Here is a 25,535-nt window from a genome sequence, read left to right as displayed (position 1 = left end):
ATAGTGCAAGTAAGGGTCGAACCCAAGAGAAGGTCTTTTAAGCTAAATACTTGAATTGTAAACTATTGACTACTAAGGCCAAGATTATAAACAAACAATGGTTATTCACAATGGCAAACAATAGAGAGACATAAAAAGGGGGGTTTTAGAGTTGATTTGTGACATGAAACAAAGTGAAATTTGCAATCCTATTCTAACAAGCAATATAACAAACACTTGGTGAGTAAGATGATTCAATAATTAAGAGAACTTGGTGCAATCCTACAAGTTCCAACTTTTCTCAAAGCAAGACTCTTTTCTCTCTAGTTTTCATTTACCCAACAACAATCCTCAAGCAAGTGATTACCACTATCTAAGCCAACAATGATAATCCTACTTCAACTACAAATTCTAACATTAAACCATGTAAGAATTGTAACCAAGAGCATGAAGAACAAAACCAAGAGGAAAGTAAATGGGATATCACAAAGATATGTTTAAACCAACAAATCCTATGATACAATCAATTTCTACTCACAAAGGTTGATACTTTAAACCAAGATAACAACAATTATGAGATGCTTCAACAAGTTATTACAAAAGCAAGCAACTTTGCAACAACAAGCAATAGATGAATGTAAAAGAGGCAAGGGTAATTACTTCTCACAACAAAACATTCATCATGTCATTAAAACTTAGAAATTGAAATAAATGAAAGAGTAGAGATTAAGGAGTCAATACAATGATAAAGATGGAAACTTGCAATGGATTACACGAAGTAGGGAAGGATTTAGCCTTCCATAGTCTTCAAAACCCAAAGAAATAGAGAAAGATTACAACTTTGCATCCAAAAAGTCTTCTAAATTATTACAAGATTAAACCCTAAGAATGAGATTAGAAGAGATGATATGATGGTAGGTGATAATCCCAGGTCTTCAAACTTCTCGGGTATATATAGGGCTTCACGAAAACCTAGAAAGATTTCCACTTAAGAAGCCCACAAACGAGATTAGAAAAACCCGCAAAGCGGAGCCGCAGCAGTCGCGCAATCTTTGTTCCACCTGCGCAATAGTGCGCACTGCACAAGACTGTTTCTTGCGCAGTCGCGCACTGGCTCGCATTTTGGGATTTCTATTTGCCACGAGCTAGACCTCTTCAATTGCCTTCATTTCTTCTAGTCTTCATTCCTACTTCTCCCAACTTGTTTCCGGGTTACAAGTGATCTTCTTGTGCCTTATCTTGACCTTTGAAAGGTGCTCTATTGCCGCTCGGGTTCCATGCATAAGGATTATGTGCTCAACCGAGTAAAAATGCACAAGTTACCACCATATAACCGATTGCCAATTGTTAGGAAAAGTGAACCAAAAGACCCATATTAAAAGACACGAGGGTGATAAAATCACCCTCTTAGACCGACACAAAACAATGCTATCAATGGCAATAATACTTGTCTGTTTGTCATCTTTTTTTATCTCTTTAGGTAAACAACTGGAACCGATTCAATGTTAACTCAGGAGGGACTCTGGTGGAGAAGTGCTGTCATTTCTTTGATCTCATGAGATTGTTTGCGGGTGCAAATCCTGTTCGTGTAATGGCTTCTGGAGCCATGGATGTAAATCACAAGGATGAAGTATATGATGGGAAGGTATTCTCTTGCACTCAGAAGTTGTTTGGTGAACTTCACCTCTCTAAAACCCCTTTATCTCAGTCTGGAATTTAATCCCTTTTCTGTTCTGGCTGTGGTTTATCACAGTTGGGCAGGTCACTATGCTGCGCTTATTTTGTTTTCTAGAGTATTCTATTCTGAGGTGACTGAGAACTGATAGTAGTATTTTATGTTAATCAACAAATGCTACAAAATGTGAATTGTCAAGTGTCAACATCAGCCATACTAAAGGACTTAGATAATAAACATTTAGATTTATCTTTCTTCACGTTTAGATTTTATTTCATTTCTAAAGCGATAGAAGCGTGTCATCTAAGACTCTATGGAATTTCTCAGAGGAGAGGAGATCTACTCTGCTGAGAAAAATAGGTGATTTCTATGTGGTGCCTGAATTCATTCAGAGAAGAAAGTTTGAGGTTACTTTATGGCTTTAGGAACCTACCTTTTGGGCAAGAGAGACAAGGGAGTTGCGGTGACCAAAGAAATCTGAGGGCTGCGGTAACATCATAGGGCGAGTTGTATTCTTCTTAATATTGGTAGGAAGGGCTGTGAAAACTTTTTCATAACAGCTTGATGATGTTAGGGTTGGAAACCTTGGTAGATCATGGATGCAATTCCAAAACACGTATCATTCTCGGTTAATAAGAGCTGGTGATCGGATAGCAAAGATATTCTCTAATGGTGCCCGATTACCTTTGTACGGAGGAATTTTTTGTAATGTTTGCATCTGAGGACTCCTTGTCTTTCTTCCCCTTCATTGATTTAAAATATCATACTTCTCTACCAATCGTACTTCGCTAATCGCTACCAATGATCAAGTATTAGTCTAAAGTTATCTGGAGTCACTAAACATGATTCCTCGTATAAGATCGTCAATATGAATTGTGAAAACAACGAAAAAGGTGGAATATCTTAATTTTTATTGAACTTAAAAAAGTAATCATGAATGTCGTGTTAATGGTCAGTCTGAGCTTGGTCGGTAGTGTGTTTTGCCGTTAGTGTAGGATGACAACTTAGTTCTTGGGGTAGGTTCGGTGTGGTAGCTCTGAGGCTCTGAAGATAAAATTAGCAAGAATTCAATCTGTGTGTGTAAGAACTGTGTAAAATATGTTCTTTCTCTCTAGTTTTTGGCTTCATCTTCTTAATGTATACTTCAAGAAATATAATGACGTTGTATTGGTACACAGGTGCCTGATATTATTGACAACGCATATGTGATTGTGGAGTTTGACAATGGATGCCGAGGGGCTCTCGACTTGTGTATGTTTGCGGAAGGAAGTAAAAATGAGCAGGAAATATCCGTCATCGGTGATGAGGGAAAGGTGGTATTTGTATCAAGTTGAACTAATTTCATCTATAGTTGGTCGCTCAAGATACGTCCTCACACATTGAACACGTGAGACATACCCATTTACCCGTTAGTTAAAGCGATATTAATGTGTAACTAATGGGGAAGTAGAGCTTTCTCACTAAATTAATTGTGCGACCCCTGTTTCATCTAACCTTTAAACCACCAACTGACTATCAAATTACTCGCAACTTCATCTACTATACTTCTGACTGCATGCTAATTTCTTTCAGGGCGAGGCCTTTGTTCCTGAGGGTATCGTGAGGTTTGGAACTCGTGTGGCAGGCAGGGATGGTGTACAGACTATAAAAACAGTAGATGATCGAATAAAGTAAGTGGCTTTATTTCTAACGCCTTGTTTGGTTGGAGATAATCTCGGTTACAATGTAAATGAACCTCCATAAGTAGAGATAAGGGAAGATATTGATCATAGTTTCACTTAAACCCATGTTCACACCGTTAGATGTAATTAACCACATCATTCGCCCTTCATTTTCCACATTTCGTGTAAAGTGGATCCTATATTCCTATTGCAGCCTTACCCATGTGTTTTACAACACAAAGAGGTTGCTTATGGAGGACTCATAATGAGACCTGGGTTGAAAATTCCTGTCGGACAAGAAATTCTGTCACTTCAAAAGAAGCACAACTAGTTTGTCTATCTCGTCATAAACCAGAACCATAGAATAGCGAGTCTCTTTAGCTTCACTGAAATTGGAAACAGGATGAGCTCTGCCATCCTGTCATAGGTTCACTACCAGAATGCTTATGAAAATTTCAATCACCTTTCAGATATGACGGTTTGCATCATGGTTCAAGCTACTTGGAGCACCTGAACTTCTTGCATGCCATTAGGGCTAGAGGCGCGCAGGCACCTGAAGTCGATTTAACTGATGGATTGATATCTGTGGCTATAGGAGTTGCCGCTCAAGTTTCCATAGAACAGGGTCGATTTGTTACAATACAAGAGGTCTTAACATAAGTGTATAGTGCAGACGGAGACTGCTGCTATTCTTCAGATAACCAATAAGAAACTGGGAGTCTATGTTCTTGCTGCGAATTGTGATGCTTATGTTTGTTACTGAGGAGCGATATTGTAAATTTTATGAACATACTGATCTTCAGCAATTGCAGGCTTGAGTTATCTTACATCCTTGTTCAGTCTTTAAATTATTCCTTGAGTTAGCCGTCACTTTAGATAAACTATAAGCACATCAACATTGAACCCTTATGCGTTGGATTTGGTTATAAGTTACCTCTGACTCAAGTTGATTTTTTAGGTTTGATAAAAATATTCACAAAAGAATAAAAACGTAAATAACGTGTTGAGTTAGAGGCTAGGTAGCACGGACACTTCTCTTAATCAGCCGTCCCGTGTTTGACACCATATCGGACACCGACACTCCTCGGACACACGCCGAAATGTGTTGGACGCCTATAAAGCCGTGTCTAACTTTCAACATTTATTTGGGCACGTGTCCGACGCGTGTCCATGGTATTTGGGCCGTGTCCGACGCGTATCCATAACATTTGGACATCATTTGGGGTGAACAATGTTCTTTAGACGGGAAATGAGCTGTTGAAATAGCTTGATTAGAAGATGGGTTTTGATGGAAAATGAAAATGAGTTATAATCATGGACAAATTTTACCTTTACTTATTTAAATTTAATATCATACTTTTATAAAAATAAAATCGAATGTTTATATTTTATTAAATTCATATAACGTGTCTCGTGTCCTAAATTTCCTGGGATGCCGTATCACGTGTCCGTATCGTGTCCGTGTCCGTGTCCGTTTTGGTGCTACCTAGGTTAGAGGGAATATAAAGTGTAATCATAATCATAGGTTCTCAATTCACTCGTGCACTATATAGCTTCTTCCAGGGGGCTCTTTCTATAGCGCAAGGATTACATGGGTACAGCCGTACAGGTAATTACCACCAAAATTTTCTCAATTTCCTAAAAAGAAATAGAGAGGTCATTATCTATTAACGATCTAGATTGCCTGTCAACCTAAAGGGTTAATAGAGTATAGATGAAATAATATTATCCTATTATTAAATGGGTTTGTAAGAGAAAATGAAGAGAAAAGAAATTAAAAGGATCCTTGTTGAATTAACATGATGTACACTACTAACCGTGGAAGACGTGATATTATAGCGCGGTATATCATCGTCCGTTTTAAACATCACTACCCCAGTGATTCAATGGCTCCCGCAAATTACGAGGTAAAAAGGGGTCCATTTTAAACAAGATGGCAAATTAACTAATACCTATAATAAAACACAAATACACTTTACAGTGCGTCTTGCTTCAGACGGGCCTTTTTGGTCTGAAATAATAAAACGAGATTTTGTAACCATTTTACAGTTAAATGTGACCACTATTGAAAACCAGTTACCATAAACCGTAACATTGCCTATATCATTGTGGTTACATTTAACTATAAAATGGTCACATATGCACGTTTGAAAAAATAAAAGGAAAAATATCCGTCTGAAACAAGAATTTGTGTACGCTTTATGCTACAATGACAAAGTTATAGTAATAGGCTTTTTTACTTCCTCATGCATAGGAGGGACATAAAATTACCACTCCATCATTTTTGGTACAGCCATTTACCTCTTTGTGAAAGCACGCACGGCAAGGGGATTATACACTGTTGTCGACGGTGGACACCCAGTTTACACCAAAAAAATCATTTTTGGGTATCTCAATCAATTATTTACCTTTTTATTTGTTTTTAAAAGTGTTTTTGATGACCAACTAGTTTTGTTGCCCGTGAAAATTCACGGGACAACTATTTATGATTTTCCATTATTGTTTACTCTTTGATACCGTGTGTACAGTGTACCAGATCTTGACATTTTGTGATGAAATATGAATCATATGCTAGTCTATGACCTTGTTTTAGTTTTAATGACACACTTGACATCCTTGTCGAGTAACATTATATACATTGTATAGACTTTTCATACTTTTTTTTTGGCATACTCAAATTATGCTAGTCTTAATATTTCATCTCTATCAATTTGCCAAAAATCCTAAATGACAAATAAATAGTTGTCTACTACAAATCTCATTGTAATCTTATTATGTATTATAAGACATGTACATTTGATAATGTGACATGTACACATAAATATTAGATAACAATGTACATTTAGCCATTATCCATGTCAATAAGATTTTTTTGTCCAACTTCTTGTTAATAAGATTGAGATCCTCGCAACTCCAATTTCATTTTATTAGTGATTTTTCAAAGGAAAATTGATGATGCGTAAAAAACAACACATACCAAAATAAAACATACATTTGAAGTTTTTGAAGAACTAATTTTTTTATGAACTTAAAAATAATTAGCCATTCACATTCATGTTGTCAATCTTGTAGTTAGTTTACAATATAGTATTGAGTAAAATGAAGGGAGTACTTATTTAAGTAATTCTAGTATTTTTCTTTTCCATATAGTTTTGATTTCTCTAATGAAACATCCCTACAATAAAAAATCCACCGAGTAATTAATAACAAACAAAATGGTGGAATTTGATTTATGTAATATTAACCTTATCGTTATTAGTTTAAGTTTTTCCTTTAATAATGAAAGAAAAAGGGTATTGAGTCATAAAGATATAAGTATATTTACCTTTAAATAGCACAACCCCACAAATCTTGGTAGCCCCTAAATGAAGACAAAACAACACATATATGAAGATTAAAAATGTGATGAGCACTTTATAACCAATGGATTTTAAAAATAAATATATTAATTATTAATTTAACATCCTATTACACTTACCTTACCTTAATACATACACTTACCTTGATGTTGATATAATGATAAGAAAGATTATTGATACATACAATTCTGTTGACGATGGGCGTAATAAGCTTACATTTATTCTAAAATATCACCCGTGAAAATTAACTTCCATAATGTTTAGAATTTGATTACGTAGAAATTGAAAAAACTTTCAAAGAAATCGAAGATTGAATCTACTGATTGCGTAAAAATGAAATTTACCTGAGTTAGCTAAGCCTATGACTTTACCAAAACGCCTTCATTACCGCCTACACAATATAAGAAAAACAAAAAAGAACACAAATTAGTAATTGATCATACAAAATTCAAGGAAGTCAAATAAACTACTCAAATTTTTACCCCTCACATGACTATTTATAAGAAACAAAGAAACAATCTTAAATAGGAGAGGTTAAATAATGCTAATTTAGAAGTTGAATGATGTACATTTGAATTTTTTGACATCAATATTAAATAGGAAAAAAAACATTCACATTCAAAGGGTTGTGGATAGTGAATTGCTTTATACGGAGTATAATCTTTATGATAATAAAAATTATTGTAAATTAATATGAGAGTTGAATGGGGTGATGGTTCTGGCATTCAAAAGGTTGTAGATTATGAGTTGTTTTATATAATCTTCATGGTGAATTGCAAAGTTAATACGGGAGCTTAATGAGGTGATGTTTAATTATTGTATAGATAGGAAAGAGTTATTATACTAGAAGAAGAAAATTATTTTGTGACATCAAAATTAATATGAGGCTTTTATTTTGCCTCAACTATCCTTTTAATTATATTTATAGATGGCATTTAAGTTGTCTTTTTAATTATATTGTAAATTGTAAAAATTAATTATTCCATGATGGTTCAAAAAAGTAAATTGTGGAATTTTAAAAGGTTTTTCATTCAATTTTCTAAATTTATTTTACCATTAATTATGAGAGTAAGTTTTGATTGTGGAATTGAAAAAATAACCTACTTATTGAAGTTTTTTATGTTTGTTTGCAATGTCATATGTCGTAAAAATTACACTCAAGTTGTCTTTTTAATTATATTGTATAGATAGATAGATAAATTATGAAACTTATAGAGTTATGGGTGAATTTGTAGCATCACTTTTCTAATTTTTTAATTAATAATAATAATAATAATAATAATAACAATAATAATGTCATATGGAGTATTTAATAAACATATATAATTTAAGAATAATAATAATGTCACATGAATTTGCCATGTCACATGCCACGTCACAATTTAACTTGCCATGTCACATTTAATTTGCCATGTCACATTTGCCACGTCACAATTAATTTGCCATGTCACATTAGCCTTTTAATTATATTTTATAGATTTGATCCTCCACAGCCAATTCATTTGTCGTACTATCATGTCAACCACTGCACTAGGACGTCCTCGACAAACGACTTAGAAACTAACGTATTTCCAACCGGATTCGGTCTAGCAACAGTAAAGTAACAGTAACGGGTAACCTCGGGTACACAATTACAAATAAATACACGACACAAAGCATATACATTTTCGCGCGCATTTGTAAACTTGTGGAGCAGAGGAGTGATTTGCCGGAAAATGGAAGAAGATGCTGGAGATAAATCGAGCTTCGTCATCGGAATCATCGAGAATCGTGCTAAAGAGGTCTTTCCTTCCATCTTTTCTTCAAATTCATAATCCAGTTTCATGCAATTAGTTACCTATTAACCTAAATTTTACTCCTAATGTTGTTAATCAACTTCTAATTTAGCTTTCCGATGATTATGCATATTTTGTTGAAATTTAATTGATGTTGAAATTTTTCTCGATAATTTATTTATACTGGAACTGTTTAATTGCTTGAGAATTGTTAATTATGTAAGTATTTAATTGTGGAAATGATTCGACTGTTTTGTTTTTCGATGTATCGTGATTGATTTTTTTATTAGGTCAACAAATTGTTTATCAGTCACGAAACCTAAATTCATTTCGGTGAAATGCATTTCATTTTCGCTTAATTTCGCTAATTGTTAGAAACAGGCGATGCGGAAGGTGTTTTACGTGATAGTTAATTGGAGTAAGTTGATGAATATCTATAGGTAGTAACATGTGATCTAAACCAATTTAGTATACTTCAATTACGGATTTCTGAGTTTAGATTCTACAGGCGCGAAGTTTGCAGCTGATTATGCTGTTTTTCTAGAGAGGCTTGTTTTTAAGGTTCCTCGTATGGTTAACTGGTTTTGATATACTCATTTTTGTTAGTTGCGATCTTTTGATCTATGTAAACACGGCTTAGGTTGAATTTTTCTTTGAGGATTATGGTATGAGAAGTGGGAGGAGGGTGGTACACTGATACAGAAAGATTGAGAAGAAAAGGTAGAGCTCTTTGATTAGCGATACACTGGAAACTAACTATTGTTCCGTAGAAAGGCAAAATACAGAATAGAGAATATAGAACCTTATATTCGTTGAATGTTAGAAGAACTAGTCCAGAAATATGCAGAAACTAAAGAGTAAAATTGAGGTTATTTGTGCTTGTACAGGTTGGAGTTGCGGCTTTGGACTTGAGATCTGCTTCACTTCACCTTTCTCAGTACATTGAAACAAGTAGTTCGTACCAGAATACAAAAACTTTGTTGCATTTCTATGACCCAATGTCGATCATTGTTCCCCCTAGCAAGTTGGCTCCAGATGGTATGGTTGGAGTGTCAGTTCTGGTGGACAGATATTACTCAGCGAGCAAGAAGGTGCGTGCGTGTCAACTGTCAAACTGCTGTGCGCCTGTGCCCATAGCACTGTTTGTGTTGTTTACAATTTCTGCATCTCAGATACTATATGATATGGTCTTACATGTGAAACCAACTTATTAAGGCATTAACCCATTTATTGAAGAGGGCACGGCTTTGGGTATGTGAGACCGTCTCATGTAAGACTCGCTGTTCAAAATAATAAATTCCCATTCTTTCAGGTTATAATGGCCCGCGGTTGCTTTGACGATACCAAGGTTGGGCTTTGCCTCGTCCTCAGTTCAAATGTGATAATGATTTGATTGCTGGTAATTGGCTGATGATGCCTTTGCATCCCAGGGAGCTGTCTTGATTAAGAATTTGGCAGCAAAGAAGCCCTCGGCCCTTGGCCTTGATAGTTATTACAAGCAATATTATCTCTGTTTGGCTGCAGCAGCTGCTACTATCAAATGGTATTTTCGATTTCCTTATAAAATACGTTCCATGGAAGATCGATTGCCTTCTCATTGTAGGTTTTTGCTTAGGATAGGCTAAAATATGGTTCTTAATTGACTCTCTGCGAGACTTGTGATCAGTAAATGAGTTTTTGCTGCTTTTAACTCGTCATTGCTCATGATTCATGGAAATTAGACTCAAGCATACAACATGAATGCATCATGTAGGCAGACGTTATGGTCACCTTCCTACAAAAGATCGGGTAGAGTATAGTACTAACTAAATGTTAGAACTTTCTTTTTGAGGTGATTTATCACAAATGGCTGTCATTAATGTAACTAATATGGTCAGCACAGATTGGTGAATGATGAATTATACTTCTATAAAAAGGCCTCCCTTATTTATTGATGAATTATTATCTTTATGACATACAGGACAGAAGCAGAAAAAGGAGTTATTATCACAAATCATTCCTTATTGGTATCTTTTGTCTTCTTCCCCTATCTTCGTTTTCTCAATGCACCACTCTTATATACTGATTTTATGCTTTTTTCTGGCCATATGTATGGAAGTTAATTAATTCATCCTTCCAATAGAGTTCTTATTTAGGGATAGTAATTTCATGTGCTTGAAAACTAGAGAATGTAAAGAGAGACAGGTATAATTGTGATGATGACTGAATCAGTCCATCTCTTTCAGCAAAGATGTATTATTCTTTAACTTCGGGAACTAATTGGTCGTGAAACGCTAAACGCGCTGTGCTTTTGTTTACATGAAGTGGTGGATTATCATCTCGTTTTCGTTTATGGATCTCTTGGAAATAACCCTTCCATTACTGCAGGGGAGAGGCTGCATTGCTGCAACATCCAAACCCCTCTTACCCTCTTTGAGGGATAGCCTCTTTATAGCACTAGGGTTATTATACGACAATAAACTGTATCAGTATCTCATTCTTGATTTATCAATATCATTCTATAAGTTTATCAATATCTCTGTATTTAAAACAACAAAGCAGCAGTGGCGATTAAGTTGCGTTCAGTCAATCAACATAAGTTAACTGTTGCTATTATTGTACACTGAAATATTATTCACCTTTTGATTGTTGTCATTTTGCATCCAAGTTTTTGAATACTTTCTAACTTTTCAGGTTACTTTTAATGGATCATTTGATCACATGAATATTGATGCTACTAGGTAAGCAAGCACGTGCATTTTTACCCTTCTAAATTCGCTATAACTCTCAATGTGACATTTTACTGCTCATGTAGGACTTCGTAATATATGCTCACATCCCTTTAGTAATAGACAACTTCCTGAGATGATAGAAAAAATAATTGATGTAACTCAATCCCTCAAAATCTCTTAAATCATTTGTAATTGTCTCACAGCATTGATGCTGGAGAGTGCTGAACATTTGTTCCTAGCACTACTCTTTGTTCTGGATAAAAACTATGGAAGCTTCAGTAACTTAAAACTGCTGGTGACAGTGTACAAAATTTGGAACTCATTGAGCCATTGCATTCGAATCTTTTGGGTACAAGCAACAAGAAAAAGAGTCTCTTCCATATGCTTAAGACAACAAGAACTACAGGGGGGTATGTTTTCTTTCTACCTGCTCCATCTTACACTCTCCTAGTAATGCAAAATATTTTTTTCTCCTTTTGTTTCTGACTTAGCAACTCAAATTCTATAGAGGGTACTTTTAATTGGTGAAGTGGTCCAATATTTCATAAGATGAGCTTCACAACAGCAATGTGTAAAAAAGTAACAGTATACGATAAAAAGGGATACGCTCATCATGAAAATATGTACCAGATGAAAGAGTCACTTTGAACCACGATCAATAATAAACGGGTTAGGAAAAACACATAAAGGAGTATGGTAGAAGTGGTCTCTCAATAACTTAATGAGAGACCGTCTCTTACAAGTCTTTGTTAAAAAGTGAAGGGTTATTTTGGGGAAATTAAGGGGTCTCTGCTCTTACAAACTGCCAGCGTAATAACTAATAACACTGTTTATAGCTTTTATATTATCTTCAAAATGCTGGGATGAGAGTTCATTTTTTTCCCGCAACATAGAGTTAGCATTGCTGCATGGGTAGTAGTTTGGAACTGTTGCCTTACAGACAATATTTTGTAAAGGGTACAGCTTAAAGAAACTTTAGTTGAATTTTAAGTTACTATGACATGATCTTGGTACTGCAAAGGAAACTAATCAAAGTAATGTCAGGCTTATTTCTTATACTGTCTTCAGCAGATTTGTTGACTTTATTTTCTTGCAATCTTCTGATGTGCATTGGGTTTAATTTTAGGGGTTTATTTTTTCTCATTTTAGCTCTTATGTGGTAGTTCATTAAGACCCTTCACTTCTTGTACAGGACTAGATTGCTCCGTGCCAACCTTCTACAGCCTTTGAAAGATATTGAGACTATCAATGCTCGCCTGGATTGCCTGGTTAGTTGTTATGTTTCTTTTCTGATCATAGACCTCAAAACGGTTCTACCTTATTCTTCTTTAAATTTTCCTGTATATTTCACCGTGCCATTGTTGTAGACTTGTTGTTTCTTCTAGGATGTTCTCATTCGTGAACATGATTAGATGGAGCTGATTTTATCCTTTCACATTACTTTTTGCTGAACTTTTATATGAACACTCACATGTACGATTTTAGGCTGATTGGCTTATTTTTCTTTGAAAGAAGTTCATGATAATCATGCTCATGGCTTTTAGCCAGTTTCCCTTCTTCTACTTTATTGGACTTATTTTCTCAGATGTAATTGTTAAGTAAACATTTTGCATAATTTACATTTAGGATGAGTTGATGAGCAACGAGCAGCTCTTTTTTGGGCTCTCCCAGGTTCTGAGAAAGTTTCCAAAAGAAACTGGTAAGGGAGCAAATACATGAAGATAAAACAAAGAATTTCATAACTTTTGTCTGTGCATATTTTATTTTAAGGAGAATGTGTTAAAAGAAACACTTGCTTTGATACACTTCTTTCAGATAGAGTGCTATGTCACTTTTGCTTCAAGCCGAAGGTCACAAACAAAGTCTTGGCATCTGACAGTGCTAAAAAGAGCCAAATAATAATTTCAAGCATTATCCTTCTTAAAACCGCTTTGGATGCTCTTCCCCTCCTTTCAACGGTAAACTATGCTTCTAGATTGTGTTATGAATGCCGTACCATTAAAAATAGATGAACTGCTGATTGTCATTTTTTCATTCATTTTGTAAGGTGTTAAAAGAAGCTAAAAGTTTTCTTCTAGGAAACATCCATAAGTCCATATGTGAGAATGAAAAGTATGCCCTCATCAGACAAAGGTAGTGCAAGTTTCTGTCTCCTTAATAAAACATTTACTTTATTCTTTCAAGAGAAATTTTTTAAATCAGTGTTGTTACTCATTTGCATGGCCTATTAAGCAGAAAAACATGGGAAATAGTAATATGAGCGCAGAAAGGGAGGGTTCCCCACAGCATCCATGTTCATACATTGTCATATACATTGTAATGCGACTAAGTGCGCGCTTCGATTGACCAAAAAAAAATATATATATTTGATTCACTTTTCTTCTCACGTTTTGTAGCTTAACTCACAAACCTAGTAGAATTAATTCCAGCCATTGATGTTCAGCTTTTATTGGACTTTTATAGCTCCTTCAAAGAAGCCTAAGAAAGAGAGAAATGCTGATTCATTTTTCGTCAAGCTTCCAGTACACTTTTCTTTAAGTACTTCACGTTTAGATATATTCATGCTAACAGAAGCACTCTGTTTCAGAATAGGTGAAGTGATAGATGAGGATGTAGCTCATTCAAGGGTTCCTTTCATTGCTCGAACACAACAATGCTTTGCTATCAAGGCTGGAATAGATGGGCTGCTTGATGTTTCAAGGAGAACATTTTGTGATACTAGTGAAGGTATTAGACACGTTATTCAGGTAGAATAGCTTATTTAGCAGATCTGAATAATTTTTTCTCATTTCTGACAAATTAATGTATGTTCTGCATGGCAGCTATACATAAGCTTGCTAACAAGTATCGTGAAGATTATAAACTACCAAATTTGAAAATACCTTTCAATAATCGACAAGGGTTTTACTTTAGTGTTCCTCAAAAAGATATTCAAGAAAAGCTTCCTGGCAAGTTCATTCAGGTTGTGCATAGAAGCTCCGTAGTCTTTGTTTGTATATGTGCATGGAAGTCCAGTCCATTCTGACTTTCTTCAAACAGGTTGTGAAACATGGAAACAACATGCACTGCTCTACTCTAGAACTTGCATCGGTGAGTAATATCATATACAATCTCTTGTGAATGTTCCGTTCTTTGGGCAATTGAGCATGAAGCCTGGCAGTCAAATTATTCGTAATGCTCATTGAGTGTGTATTAGTTTCTGTCACACAGCTTTTCCCATCTGCACCTGTTAACTTACTGAAATTATTTTCATGAAAATATTTCATCTTGCCTTTACTTGAATTGTGCAGCTGAATGTGAGGAACAAGTCTGCAGCTGCAGAATGTTGTGTCAGAACAGAACTTTGCTTGGAAGGTTGTATAAAAACCAATGATGTGACATCTATTGAAGTTATATTTTATTGCTTGTTTTTATGTAATCTAACTGAGTATGCTACTCTTGTGCTTTTTTCATAGAAGCAAAAAACAAATCCTATCTTTGTGCGTAGTAATATAGAATATGAGAAATTGTAGGTCATTTGAACATTTGTTGGTAGTTTTATCACTAATTTGGAAGCCAAGTTCTATGTGAAGGTATAGAGAGGAATATCTGAGATGAATAGTTATATAACAGGGTATTACTCGTGGTATAAATGCTTGGCCAAACTGGAGAAATGCAGTTTCTTAAGGTTGTTTTTTTGTGCTTGTAACGGATGGAACCAAAAATGAGGTGATTCTAGGTACTTGGGATTAGAAGTACAAGGATTTCCTCTAGAAGCTTGACTTGTAAAGAAAAGATGTCAGTAGCGAAAGCCACACTGACAAGGTATGAGAATTAATGTCAGATATTCTGGTGGAGAAGAGCAATTGAGAACGTGACATTTGATAAAACTGTCACACAGTAGGATTAGTTAAAGAGACAGTAGATAGGTGTGAGAGGAATACTTTCAGCTATCATGAATGTACTTTCAATATTTATATTTATTTTCACTAGAAATACTTAACCACCTTTCTTGCTCTTCAAATCAGTATTACTAGCAACTACAGACAATTTCAGAAACTGTTGTTACATCTTCAATTTATTCTTAGTATGCATTCCTGATGTTTTTCATACATTTTCCTGCGTTTTTCTCTTCATACTTTTTTCTCCCTTTTGCATCTTCTTTAGCTTCCTTTCATGAGTTTCTCAATTTTATTGCATTTCTTTTCTCACTTTTTTCCTTTCTACTCCTTCCTTTTTTTTCTCTCCTCTTTTCTTTGTTTCACTTTGCCCACTTTCTTGGTTTAGTCTCTTTAACTACATACAAAAAATTTTAGTTTGTTTGGTTTCCTCCTCACATTGACTTACCATATGATGATTCATGTTAACCGACCCCGTAACTATACCAGTGTTTTATGTCGATCTAAGTGAGCATGTTTTGACCTGCCAAATCCCACCGCTAGCAACCAGCAGTTGTATTTTTGTTCATGTGTAATTTCATGTGATTTACGGTCAGGTTCAGATACACGCAGCATGCAAAGCAAGAATACAGGACTGTTATATGGCACAAGTCTTTTTCACATCTCTGCTTGTGTGTGTAGCTGTGTAGACTAATGACCAGTCCACCTCATAACTCTACCACTATTATTTTGCAGACTTAACTGGGTTGCTAAAGTTGTTTCACGCAGTTTATAGCTTTAAGTCCAACACTTTGCTGTAGTAACTAGTTCCTCACATACCAACCCACATTGCTTTTCTCAGAGTATTTCAGTCTTTTCAGTCATATGGAGTATAATTTACCTTAGTTAAATTGATAAAGTTAAATATTCCAGCATGCAAGCTTATGATGTGGTGTATATATTGCAGCTCTCAATGATGCCATCAGGGAAGATGTATCAGTGCTCACTATACTTGCAGAGGTCTTGTGCCTTTTAGATATGATAGTCAACTCGTTCGCTCACATGATATCAACCAAACCAGTTGATCGATATATTAGACCAGAGTTCACTGGTGGGTGCCTTTTATTTTTAGTGTTTGTTATTCTGTAAATCTTTGTATATGACAGCAATAGTTATTTCATCTTATCATTCGTCAGAAAGTGGCCCACTGGCGATTGATGCAGGAAGGCACCCTCTTCTAGAAAGCATTCACAGCGACTATGTTGTATGATGTACTTCTGATTGTCTCATCATTCATTTGGTCATGTGTAGAAAGACCCAACAAGTATTCTTCTTCCTTTTCCATGCAGCCAAACAGTATTTTTCTTTCAGAAGCTTCTAACATGGTGATTGTCATGGGTCCGAACATGTAAGAAGCACTTTCCTGATGTTTCTCTTGGCAAGTATTTTCTTTTGTTTTTTGGTCCTTTTAGTCAACCTGGTGCCTGAAAATGCAAATCCTATTAGCCATATAAGTGCACCATTATTTCCTGTCCTTGTGATTTGGACAGTAACTCAAATCAGGGTTAGATGCTCATACTTCATAGGAGCCCCTGTAGACTCTTAGAATCATAGACAGTGTTTTCGACTTGTTTAGGATCGAGGATTCCCACATCAACTTGGGTGAGATCAAACATTCTAGCTAATGTAATAAATAATGATGTTTCAAATGACTGTTCAATGATTAACTTGTCTTTTGCCAAGTACACAATCAGAAGGTTTTTCTTCCCTTAATATGGCTAATAGGATTTGCATTTTGTTGTACAGTAAAAGTTATCTGTTGGCTTGTGTATCCCTGTGGAAGATATAATCTCTATGTTCCCACAGGCAGTACATTCATGATGTGGAAATCGTGTTTTTTTCTCAGGAGTGGCAAGAGCACTTACCTACAACAAGTGTGTCTTATTGTCATCCTAGCTCAGATGGGTTGCTATGTACCTGCTCAATTTTCTACTATAAGAGTTGTTGATCGCATATTTACACGGATGGGTGCTGTGGATAATCTTGAATCAAATTCTAGCACGGTATGACTTTTTAATCTCACTGATCACTTCTGGATAAAATGCAACTCCAGTGAAGCAGATTTTAGTGTTGATACTTTGTAACTTCAGTGTTGACTTGGTAGCTTGCTGCGCTTCGTTTTACTGTGCAGTAGCAACATTCAATGCAATTCTCGCACAGTTTTTATTTTGGATCATTTGGAAACAGCATATCTTTGTTAAATAAATGGGTAAAACTGTGACATTTGACCCCCATACCTCGCAATTTGCAGGAACCCTTGAGGGACAGGGGGTAATATTATTGTTTTATTCTACTTCAGTGAGTAATTAACAAGTAAACATAACAAAATATGCTGTCTTAAGTTAAAATTAATTGTTCCCTGTGTTGGCTTGTTAACTACCAAAGTGGTACAGCCGTATAGCAGCAGTAGTAAATGAAGATACAAACAGTGTACTTCTTGTTTACCCTTGTTCTTGTTCCTAGTAAGAATTTCAATATGTGAATGATGCCAAATTTGGCAAACATTTTACCGAAATGTTCAGTAATAATTAACTATGTTTTGGAATGTGCTTGTCAAGCCTTCATGGGAAGGCCGCATATTGTACTAGAGTGTAAATAAAATTACGCACTTGAGATTACTCGATTTGTCCTGTGCTAAAATTGGGTGAAAACTAAGAAGTCTACTTCAGAAGCAATGTCAAGAGATGCTTTGGTTTAAACTTCAAATTATTATCGACGCATTCACCCTTAGAATCTTTTGGTTTTACAGTTCATGACAGAGATGAGAGAGACAGCTTTTATAATGCAGAATGTCTCTCCACGGTACAAACATGCATTCTGATTCCTGAGGCCCAACATTTTCAACAATTTTGTTGTTGCTTCAAATTTGACTAAAAGGCAACTTATAATGATTATGTTTTTGAATTTGCAGAAGTTTGATTGTCATGGATGAACTTGGGAGGGCCACTTCATCCTCAGATGGATTTGCTATTGCATGGAGCTGCTGCGAGTATCTGTTGTCTCTGAAAGCGTAAGCATCTACTGAGTATATAATTGTGTTAGCCATTCGGTTATTCGTTTCATCTGAAGCTTGAAGGTTATCTAATCTTTGTCTGTGCAACACCAATGGGCTTTATGATATGCTCCTATTTACTCTATATGATTGATACCGACCTCCTCCTATCTGTCTACTACTCTCGCCAGCTAGTCCCCTTAAAAGATAGAGCTGTAGTAACATTGAAATTCATATCAGACTTCGCGTCTTAGAGATTCGAAGTACTCGTTGAGTCTCTAATGATTTGGACTCCATGCATTCTTTGGAATTTTTGGACAGAGCCTCGTTTATAGAAACTCATGTCATTTTAACACTGCTATCCAAACATTATTATCCACTGTCTCTCCTAATTTTGATTCCATGATTCACTCTTAAGAAAGGCAAATGCTAATGACTATGCAGGGGCGGACCCACCTAGTAGCAAGGGGTGGCGTCCGCTACCCCAAACGTAAAAAAAATGGTTTACAAGACGGTTTTTTGCTACCCCAATCATTGTTAAACAGTAGATAAGTAGATATTATTCTATTAAATCACCAATAAACATCTTCTGGTTTAGTGGTAAATGCTTTGGTTTTTCACCAGTTGGCCCGGGTTCGAATCTCCTTACATGCATATAAAGAGTAATTTTTTTTTTTGCTACCCCATATATTAAATCCTGGGTCCGCCCCTGTGACTATGAATCATTATTCAAATGCTCTTATGCACCTGGAGAAGTGCTTGATGTATTCATTTTAATTAAATGAGATGTTCTGTGTACTTTTCTTCCAGAGCAAATATGTATATGAAAACTGACTTGTACATTGCTATCTATCCTTAGGTACACTATTTTCGCCACCCACATGGAAAACCTGTCAGATTTAGCAACTCTTTATCCTAACGTGAAAATTCTACATTTTCATGTTGACATAAGAAACAATCGCTTGGATTTCAAGGTAGCTCTCTGCAATTTTAAGAAGAAATAATTTCCAGGCTCTTTTCTTCCTTGTTTAGTAACTGGCTTATACTCCATGTCTTTACCAGTTTCAGCTGAAAGATGGACCTCGGCATATTCCTCACTATGGCCTTCTGCTTGCTGGTGTTGCTGGACTTCCAAGTCCTGTAATTGAGACAGCCTCTATCATCACTTCAAAAATCATAGAAAAGGTAATGGATTTTACTGGATCTGTGATTATAGCTATTTATTTATGCAGTGTACGCGTACCCCAGACATCGGGAAATCAAGTCCTGTACTGATACAGCTTGGGTATATTTTGTAATATTAACAATTTAACTTCATATCGAAATTCAACCTCCATTTACCTCTCCTCCTAATTATGTAAGATGTTAATTAGGTCTTTCTATCTCTATTATTCATCAATGCTTGTTACCGGAACTTAAAAGTGACCTCTTTGTTGGATGTCTAAATAATATTTATCACTTTGGATGCTTCCGCCCCAAAGTGATAATATTATACTGTTGCCTGTTGGAACGATGTGGTGGTCTAAAACATGTCGGTATTAATACATGTAGGAAGGTCAGAGGATGGAGGTGGATCAACTGCAATACTACCCAATTCAAATGGTGTACCGTGTTGCTCAAAGGCTAATATGTTTAAAGTACTCCAATCATGGCGAAGATTCCATCAGAGATGCACTTCAGACTCTCAAAGAGGCCTATCTGGGTGGTAAACTGTAGATATCTGTGTGAGGACCGTGAATTCTTGTAAATCGGTCGCACCTAGTGACTAGTGAGTGATTATATGTAGAGTCGTTGAGAGCATGAGACACCTTACATTACATAGTCGATGGTAAACTCAATGATTTGAGATACTCGCACCTGATTTGAAATCAGTAATTTCAACAATATGTGATGATTAGTGTTTAAAGACCATGCTCTTATAATGCCAATACTTCCACCTTCAATAGCTGGATTTTGTGTGCAAAAAATTGTTCGGATTTGTCGACTAGTACACTAGGTAGCACCAAAACGGACACGTGACACGGCATCCCATGAAATTTAGGACACGGGACCACGTTATTTAAATTTAATAAAATACGGAGTATATATTTTATAGTTATATATGTGATTTAATTTTTGAAAAGTATCTGATATTAAATTTAAATGAGTGAAGTTAAAATTTGAGGTTAATTATAACTCATTTTCATTTCCAGAATCAAAATCCAACTTATAATCAATCTATTTCGAAATCTCATTACTCGTCTAAAGAATATCATTTGCACCCAATTCAACTTATTTCCCCCACCAAATTCAACCATATAACACTATTTACCTTAAATTCAACTTGATTCCATTTAAAGGTATGTCCAAATATCATGGACACGGCTCAAAATACCATGGACACGTGCCCAAATAAAAAGATGAAAGTTAGACACGTCTTTAAAGGTGTCCGACACATTATGACGTGTGCCCGATGAGTGTCGTGTCCGACACGGGAAGGCCGATTAGGAGGAGTGTCCGTGCTACCTAGCTCGTACACCATACTCTGCCGTCTTAATAATTCCAGAGGGTGCCTGGTTGTATTATGCAGAATTGCAGAGCTTCTGTTTACGTTGTGTTCTTGGATTAGTCTAGCTTTTTATACAGTTTTGTGCTACTTGGTTGAAGGTTACTTTAAATACCACTGGGCATGACGAATCTAAATAAATGCTCACTCACGCCCAGAAAAGAGGCGATCGACAAGAGAAAAGAGTAGACAGTAATAAGTATCTCATCTAAACCTGAACAAGCATGGATTAATCCTCCAATTCACTGGAATTGAAACCAACACAGCACAGCACAAACACTGGTGCACATAATTTTTGATCAAAGATATAGAATTGCCAAGGTAAATTAAAACAAGAGTATTGATAGGAGGAACCACCAGATGCCTGAAGGTTTCTTAGAAAAGTCTACAAGTCGCAACAATCTCTCAGAAATTTCAATTACAAACCAAAATACTAATGCAAACAAAAAAGGAACCACTGTTGACACCAAAAGGCAAGGCAAATAACCCAGATTAACGGTATCGAGGCATAGACTTGGTTTGGTTTCTCTTCCAGGTTGCCCTGCGGGATGGTCTGGCTTTGTGGTGAAGATGTCCTCTGCCACGAAGTCCTCTGTATTTCTTTCCAGCTGAAGTAAGACCACGGAGCTCTCTGTGTTTGTGAACCGGGTTGCAGATCCAGTTGATTCTTGGGTTGTTTCTCACAGCATTGTGGGCTGGGTCAACTAGGATCACTTCAAAATACTTGTAGGTAGAATCCTACAAAAATTGGCAGACAGCAGGAATGAGAATTTAAACCACCTGAAATTGCGTATCACGGAATTTAACCTAAATACTTGAATAAGACCTTGCAAAAAAAAAGGTTTCTGGTTTAAGACTGTCCGGAGTCTAAAGGGTGGGCATCAGAGCAGTATGAAAGGGGATAATATGGATAAATGGTGGTGGTAGTGGTAATGGTGGTATAATCATAATCATCAACATCAACAACAAGAAGAGCAACAACAACAACATATGGAAAGCCATTTATAGCTACGCCTCATCTACAACTAAGGCAGGTGGCTGTAGCTATATTGGTTTAGGGGTAAATCATTGCCTACAATTATAGGCTCAATACAGTGCAAACTGCCGCCTGTAAGAAACACACACAGACACACACACACACAAAGTGCAGATGCCACAGCAGCAGAAAGCACATTATACATTCATCATTTGCCCACCACTAATGAAACTTGCATAGGCAGAAATGGTAAAAACAAATAGCAAAATAAGTTAATCAAGAACAAACCTCGTTGATCCAGTAAGAGTTGAGGACCCTGAGACCACCAAGCTTGCGTCCAGCACGCTCCTCAGCAACTGACCTCTTGCTACGTTGGAACTTGAGCTGGGTAACTCCCTGGTTTGTAGGCTTACCATACACAATACCCTTAGGCACTGGCCTCTTGCGACCACCTCTCCTTACACGTACACGGTAAACAACAAATCCCTGCCATTTTAGACAAAAATGTTCAGTTCCTAATCAAAAATTACAACCCCACATCCATCATCTTGTTTCACGTATGATTCTCATGTTCAGCAGTTAATACAAGCAAAAACAACCAGAATGTTACAAATACTACAGCACATTTCCCAGCTATGTCAGTCAGTTTTATCGCAAGATTACAAAAGAACATTCAATCCCAGACAACAAGTTTTTAACTTTTAAAAACCACCCATTCTCCCATGAAAAAATTCAAGCACATTTCCCAGCAAAGTGAGTTGGTTTTCTCGAAAGTTTACAAAACAACAATCAATCTCAAACCACAAGTTTACTTACAACTTTTCAGTTCTACCCATTCTCCCATGAAAAAATTGATACTTCCAAACAAACATCAACTCCATCCATATCTAAAATAATAAAACAATGAAATGACAAACAGAAGCATCACAAAAAAGCCCCGTAAGAAATTCTTTCGTACAGCGGGTCCGAAAATACGATAACATGATACACCGGGTATACCTTAGAATTTTCACATCCGATAATGATCCTAATCAAAGCAATCAATAAATCTAAAAGTAACACATTTCGAAACTAAGATCATGTGATTCCCAAGTTAAAACAAATCATAAAAGCAAGAAACTTCCATAGAACTAATTGTATTTAGTTAAACTGATCAACAAAAATGGTAAAAAAAGATGAAAAATTAATAGGAAAAGAGAAAGAAGACCTGCTTAGCCTTGTAACCGAGTCTTCTGGCCTTATCAGGACGAGTTGGACGAGTGACTCGGACAATGGAAGGAAGCTGACGATATTCCCAAGTACGAACCCTAAAAATGAACCTCATAACATCAGATTGCTTCTTGTTCCATAGCTCCTGCACATACTTGTACGCTCCTGTTACAAATATTCATCATCGTCAATTAGATTTACATTTACATTACTATCACAATCATAATCAAAAAATGTAAATTAATTAATGAAGAAGATGAATTGAGGAAGATGGAAGAATTGATTGATTTACCCATGGTTGGCTGCTGCTGGTGGTGTTGAGAGTGAGATGAATTAGGGTTTCAACCAAATTAATGGGAGGAAATGTGTGTGAGGGTTTTGTAGGGCAAACTAGAACCAGGGTTTTGTGTGTCTCTTCATGGGTCGTCTTTCTTTCCAGAGGCCCATTTTTTATTTCGTAGTCCACCAAGTTGGGGAGACACTCTTTTGTAGATCCAATTCCCTATTTGTCGTTAGAGTTGGCAAGTCTGACCCGATCCGAGTAATTCGACTTGACAGAACCTGAGAATATTGTAAGTTTGCAATCCGAAATCGACCCGACCCGACCTGATGACAACCCGTAACCTGACATCACTCAATGATCAGTGACCCAGACCCGACCCGATACTGAGTAGATTAAATTGATGACCCGACAATTATTAAGCTTAATATTGATCAAAATGAAAGTGATTTTGTGTTTAGATTGATACATTTGACTTAATCCTCTATTTACTAAATGAATAGGCTAAACTCTAACTTTTCCCACCTAAAACATATTTCCTAGAATAGTGCTTGGAATTTTTATCATATATACTATAGGTGTGGATGTGATAAGTTATAATTAGATATAATATTTTGTATTTAAATATTTATAACATGTAATATCTCAAATTTTGCATAAATTTATCTCCGATCTTCTTAGGGTAAGGAAATTCCTTTTTTAAAGAACTTATTGATAAAAATTTATTGACTTTTTATGATAAGAAGTTGCGGCTAAAAAATATGGTATTAATAAATATTTGATCAAATTCATTGACTTTTTATGATAAAAATTTGCAGCTAACAAATATGTTATTAGTAAATATTTGTAAATTAACATCATTAATTTCTCGGTAAAAAAAACAAAAAAAAAACACTCATTTTATTACTTCTTACAATTTAAAATTTTTACTTATTTCTCTAATCAAAATACATTAAGGAGAAAAATGAAAAATAAGTGAATTTTCAATTTAAATTCTATAAATAATACACTAAGGCGCTATTTGGTAAACGGCATATTGACCAATTTTTAGCATATTCAAAGGTTTTAGCATTTTTGACCAATCAATATGCTAATTTTAGTGTTTGATAAACAACATGTTGAAACAACATATTTGGGGTCAATATGCTGTTTTACAATATGCTGCTTACCCAACATATTGGTTAACAAATTGTAAAATAGGACATTTTTCTCTATTTTACAAAGAAAACTAACAATCTACTAATCGTAATCTGCCAATTACTAAACACTCAAATTAATTCTGCTAATTATAATATGTTAGTCAAACCTTCTGATAAAATCTGTCATTTATAATCTGTTTTTGCAATCTGCTTATGCTGAAATTAATCCGTTGTTTACCAAACAGGGCCTAAAAAGTAAAACTATATAAATACCGTGCATATATAATATATTGCACGAGGTTTATATTAGTAACTTTATAAATACCGCGCATTCATTGTGCGGGATTTAAACTAGTAATGAAGTAATTAAGCCAAAGAATGGATAAAAACTAAATTTAATGGTTAAAAATTGAAGTAATGTGATAAAGTAAGCGGACTAAGTAATGACGCAACCCAAACATGACCCGACCTGATACATCATTTGACCCGATAACGACCCAAACTCGACCCGATCTTACCCAAGAGGGTTGGCTGACCCGACATAACCCGAAACCGACTTGACCCGACCCGATTGCCACCTTTATTGACCATACCCTTGTCATTAAGATATAGTTAATGAACTTTCGATTTTGCCCCTCGTTTCTCTTTCCTTTTAATTAAATCGCAAAAAACACATTTCTCGCTAAAATCAAATAAAAAATGAAAATTCCCTTTCAAAACTTCAATTTTTTCTTGTCATCAATAAGGAATTGATTCATTTAAACTTGAATCCTCACCAACAACAACAAATCGATGAATAAGTGACCTAGTTTAGCACAATTTTCATTGATTTCGCTAATTTCCATAGATTAGAAAATAAATTTAGCAAATTAGAACAGATTAGAATACTAATCAAACCAAATTCACGCTCAAGCTTAGGATGGACGTGACTGTTGCACCTAGGAACCTAGGCTCAGACGCAAATTCCTCACGTCTGAGCCTCGATTCAAATGTGGAACAACCATATATGGACTCAAGTTTGGATACGATTGTTCCACGTCCAAACCTTTTCTTTAAAAAAAAAAGGTTATTTATTTTCCTTTTTAATCGTTATTAGTAGTTAAAATTAAATTTTAATTTTAATTTTCCGTTCCTAATACGATTTTTTTCCCCTGAGAAGACTAGCAAGAGAAGATGGTTGATAATGAGAGTCAAGTTCGAAGTCGAAGGGTTACGACAATCAGAATGAGAGAAAGTTCCTCACATATAGCTTCAACGCGAGGTTGCACTGCGGCTCAACTTTAAATTTCTTCGTGTCCTCGGGTTTTTTTAGAGGGC

The 25,535-nt window shown here is 35.7% G+C and overlaps 3 protein-coding genes across 3 annotated transcripts in view; 2 read left to right on the top strand and 1 right to left on the bottom strand.

The window, feature by feature from the left end:
* LOC141587220 (uncharacterized) overlaps window positions 1-4,155 on the top strand; it is a 32,025-nt gene extending 27,870 nt beyond the window's left edge. Inside the window, exons 4-7 of the mRNA XM_074408672.1 lie at window positions 1,460-1,624; window positions 2,833-2,967; window positions 3,227-3,324; window positions 3,786-4,155. Of these exons, the coding sequence (XP_074264773.1) occupies window positions 1,460-1,624; window positions 2,833-2,967; window positions 3,227-3,324; window positions 3,786-3,975 (588 nt within the window). The 3' untranslated portion in view covers window positions 3,976-4,155. The remainder of the gene's footprint in view (window positions 1-1,459; window positions 1,625-2,832; window positions 2,968-3,226; window positions 3,325-3,785) is intronic.
* A 4,093-nt stretch (window positions 4,156-8,248) lies between these two features.
* Window positions 8,249-20,012, top strand: LOC141587219 (DNA mismatch repair protein MSH4-like). The gene is made up of 24 exons (XM_074408671.1): window positions 8,249-8,455; window positions 9,337-9,540; window positions 9,762-9,797; window positions 9,880-9,992; window positions 10,410-10,455; window positions 11,123-11,169; window positions 11,463-11,570; window positions 12,353-12,428; window positions 12,787-12,859; window positions 12,976-13,118; window positions 13,208-13,293; window positions 13,748-13,887; window positions 13,983-14,122; window positions 14,200-14,250; window positions 14,451-14,514; window positions 15,985-16,128; window positions 16,214-16,281; window positions 16,367-16,425; window positions 16,924-17,080; window positions 17,827-17,879; window positions 17,989-18,087; window positions 18,929-19,043; window positions 19,132-19,254; window positions 19,621-20,012. Exons 1-24 carry the CDS (start codon window positions 8,390-8,392, stop codon window positions 19,783-19,785), a joined length of 2,376 nt encoding a protein of 791 aa, XP_074264772.1. The 5' UTR covers window positions 8,249-8,389; the 3' UTR covers window positions 19,786-20,012.
* Window positions 20,013-20,906: 894 nt separating this feature from the next.
* Window positions 20,907-23,244, bottom strand: LOC141587218 (large ribosomal subunit protein eL15). Its single transcript, XM_074408670.1, has 4 exons — window positions 23,092-23,244; window positions 22,798-22,964; window positions 21,879-22,076; window positions 20,907-21,352 (listed from the first exon to the last, which is right to left on the bottom strand). The coding sequence occupies exons 1-4, from the start codon at window positions 23,093-23,095 to the stop codon at window positions 21,107-21,109; spliced, it is 615 nt and encodes a 204-aa protein (XP_074264771.1). The 5' UTR covers window positions 23,096-23,244; the 3' UTR covers window positions 20,907-21,106.
* Between the last annotated feature and the right edge of the window lie 2,291 nt (window positions 23,245-25,535).

Source organism: Silene latifolia, chromosome 6 (genome assembly GCF_048544455.1).
Source record: "Silene latifolia isolate original U9 population chromosome 6, ASM4854445v1, whole genome shotgun sequence".
NCBI classification, from domain to species: Eukaryota; Viridiplantae; Streptophyta; class Magnoliopsida; order Caryophyllales; family Caryophyllaceae; genus Silene; species Silene latifolia.
Note: the sequence above shows the minus strand (reverse complement) of the source record. Positions and strands in the feature narration are given on the sequence as shown.

Bases quoted from the DNA above. Each gene is read 5' to 3' on its own strand.
- LOC141587219 (XM_074408671.1), top strand. From the start codon at position 8,390: ATGGAAGAAGATGCTGGAGATAAATCGAGCTTCGTCATCGGAATCATC. The intron at 9,541-9,761 runs GTGCGTGCGTGT...CCATTCTTTCAG, and splicing joins ATTACTCAGCGAGCAAGAAG to GTTATAATGGCCCGCGGTTG. The intron at 16,282-16,366 runs GTATGATGTACT...TTTTCCATGCAG, and splicing joins GCATTCACAGCGACTATGTT to CCAAACAGTATTTTTCTTTC.
- LOC141587218 (XM_074408670.1), bottom strand. The intron at 22,077-22,797 runs GTCTTCTTTCTC...CTAAAATGGCAG, and splicing joins TCGGTTACAAGGCTAAGCAG to GGATTTGTTGTTTACCGTGT. The intron at 21,353-21,878 runs GTTTGTTCTTGA...CAATTTTTGTAG, and splicing joins ACTCTTACTGGATCAACGAG to GATTCTACCTACAAGTATTT.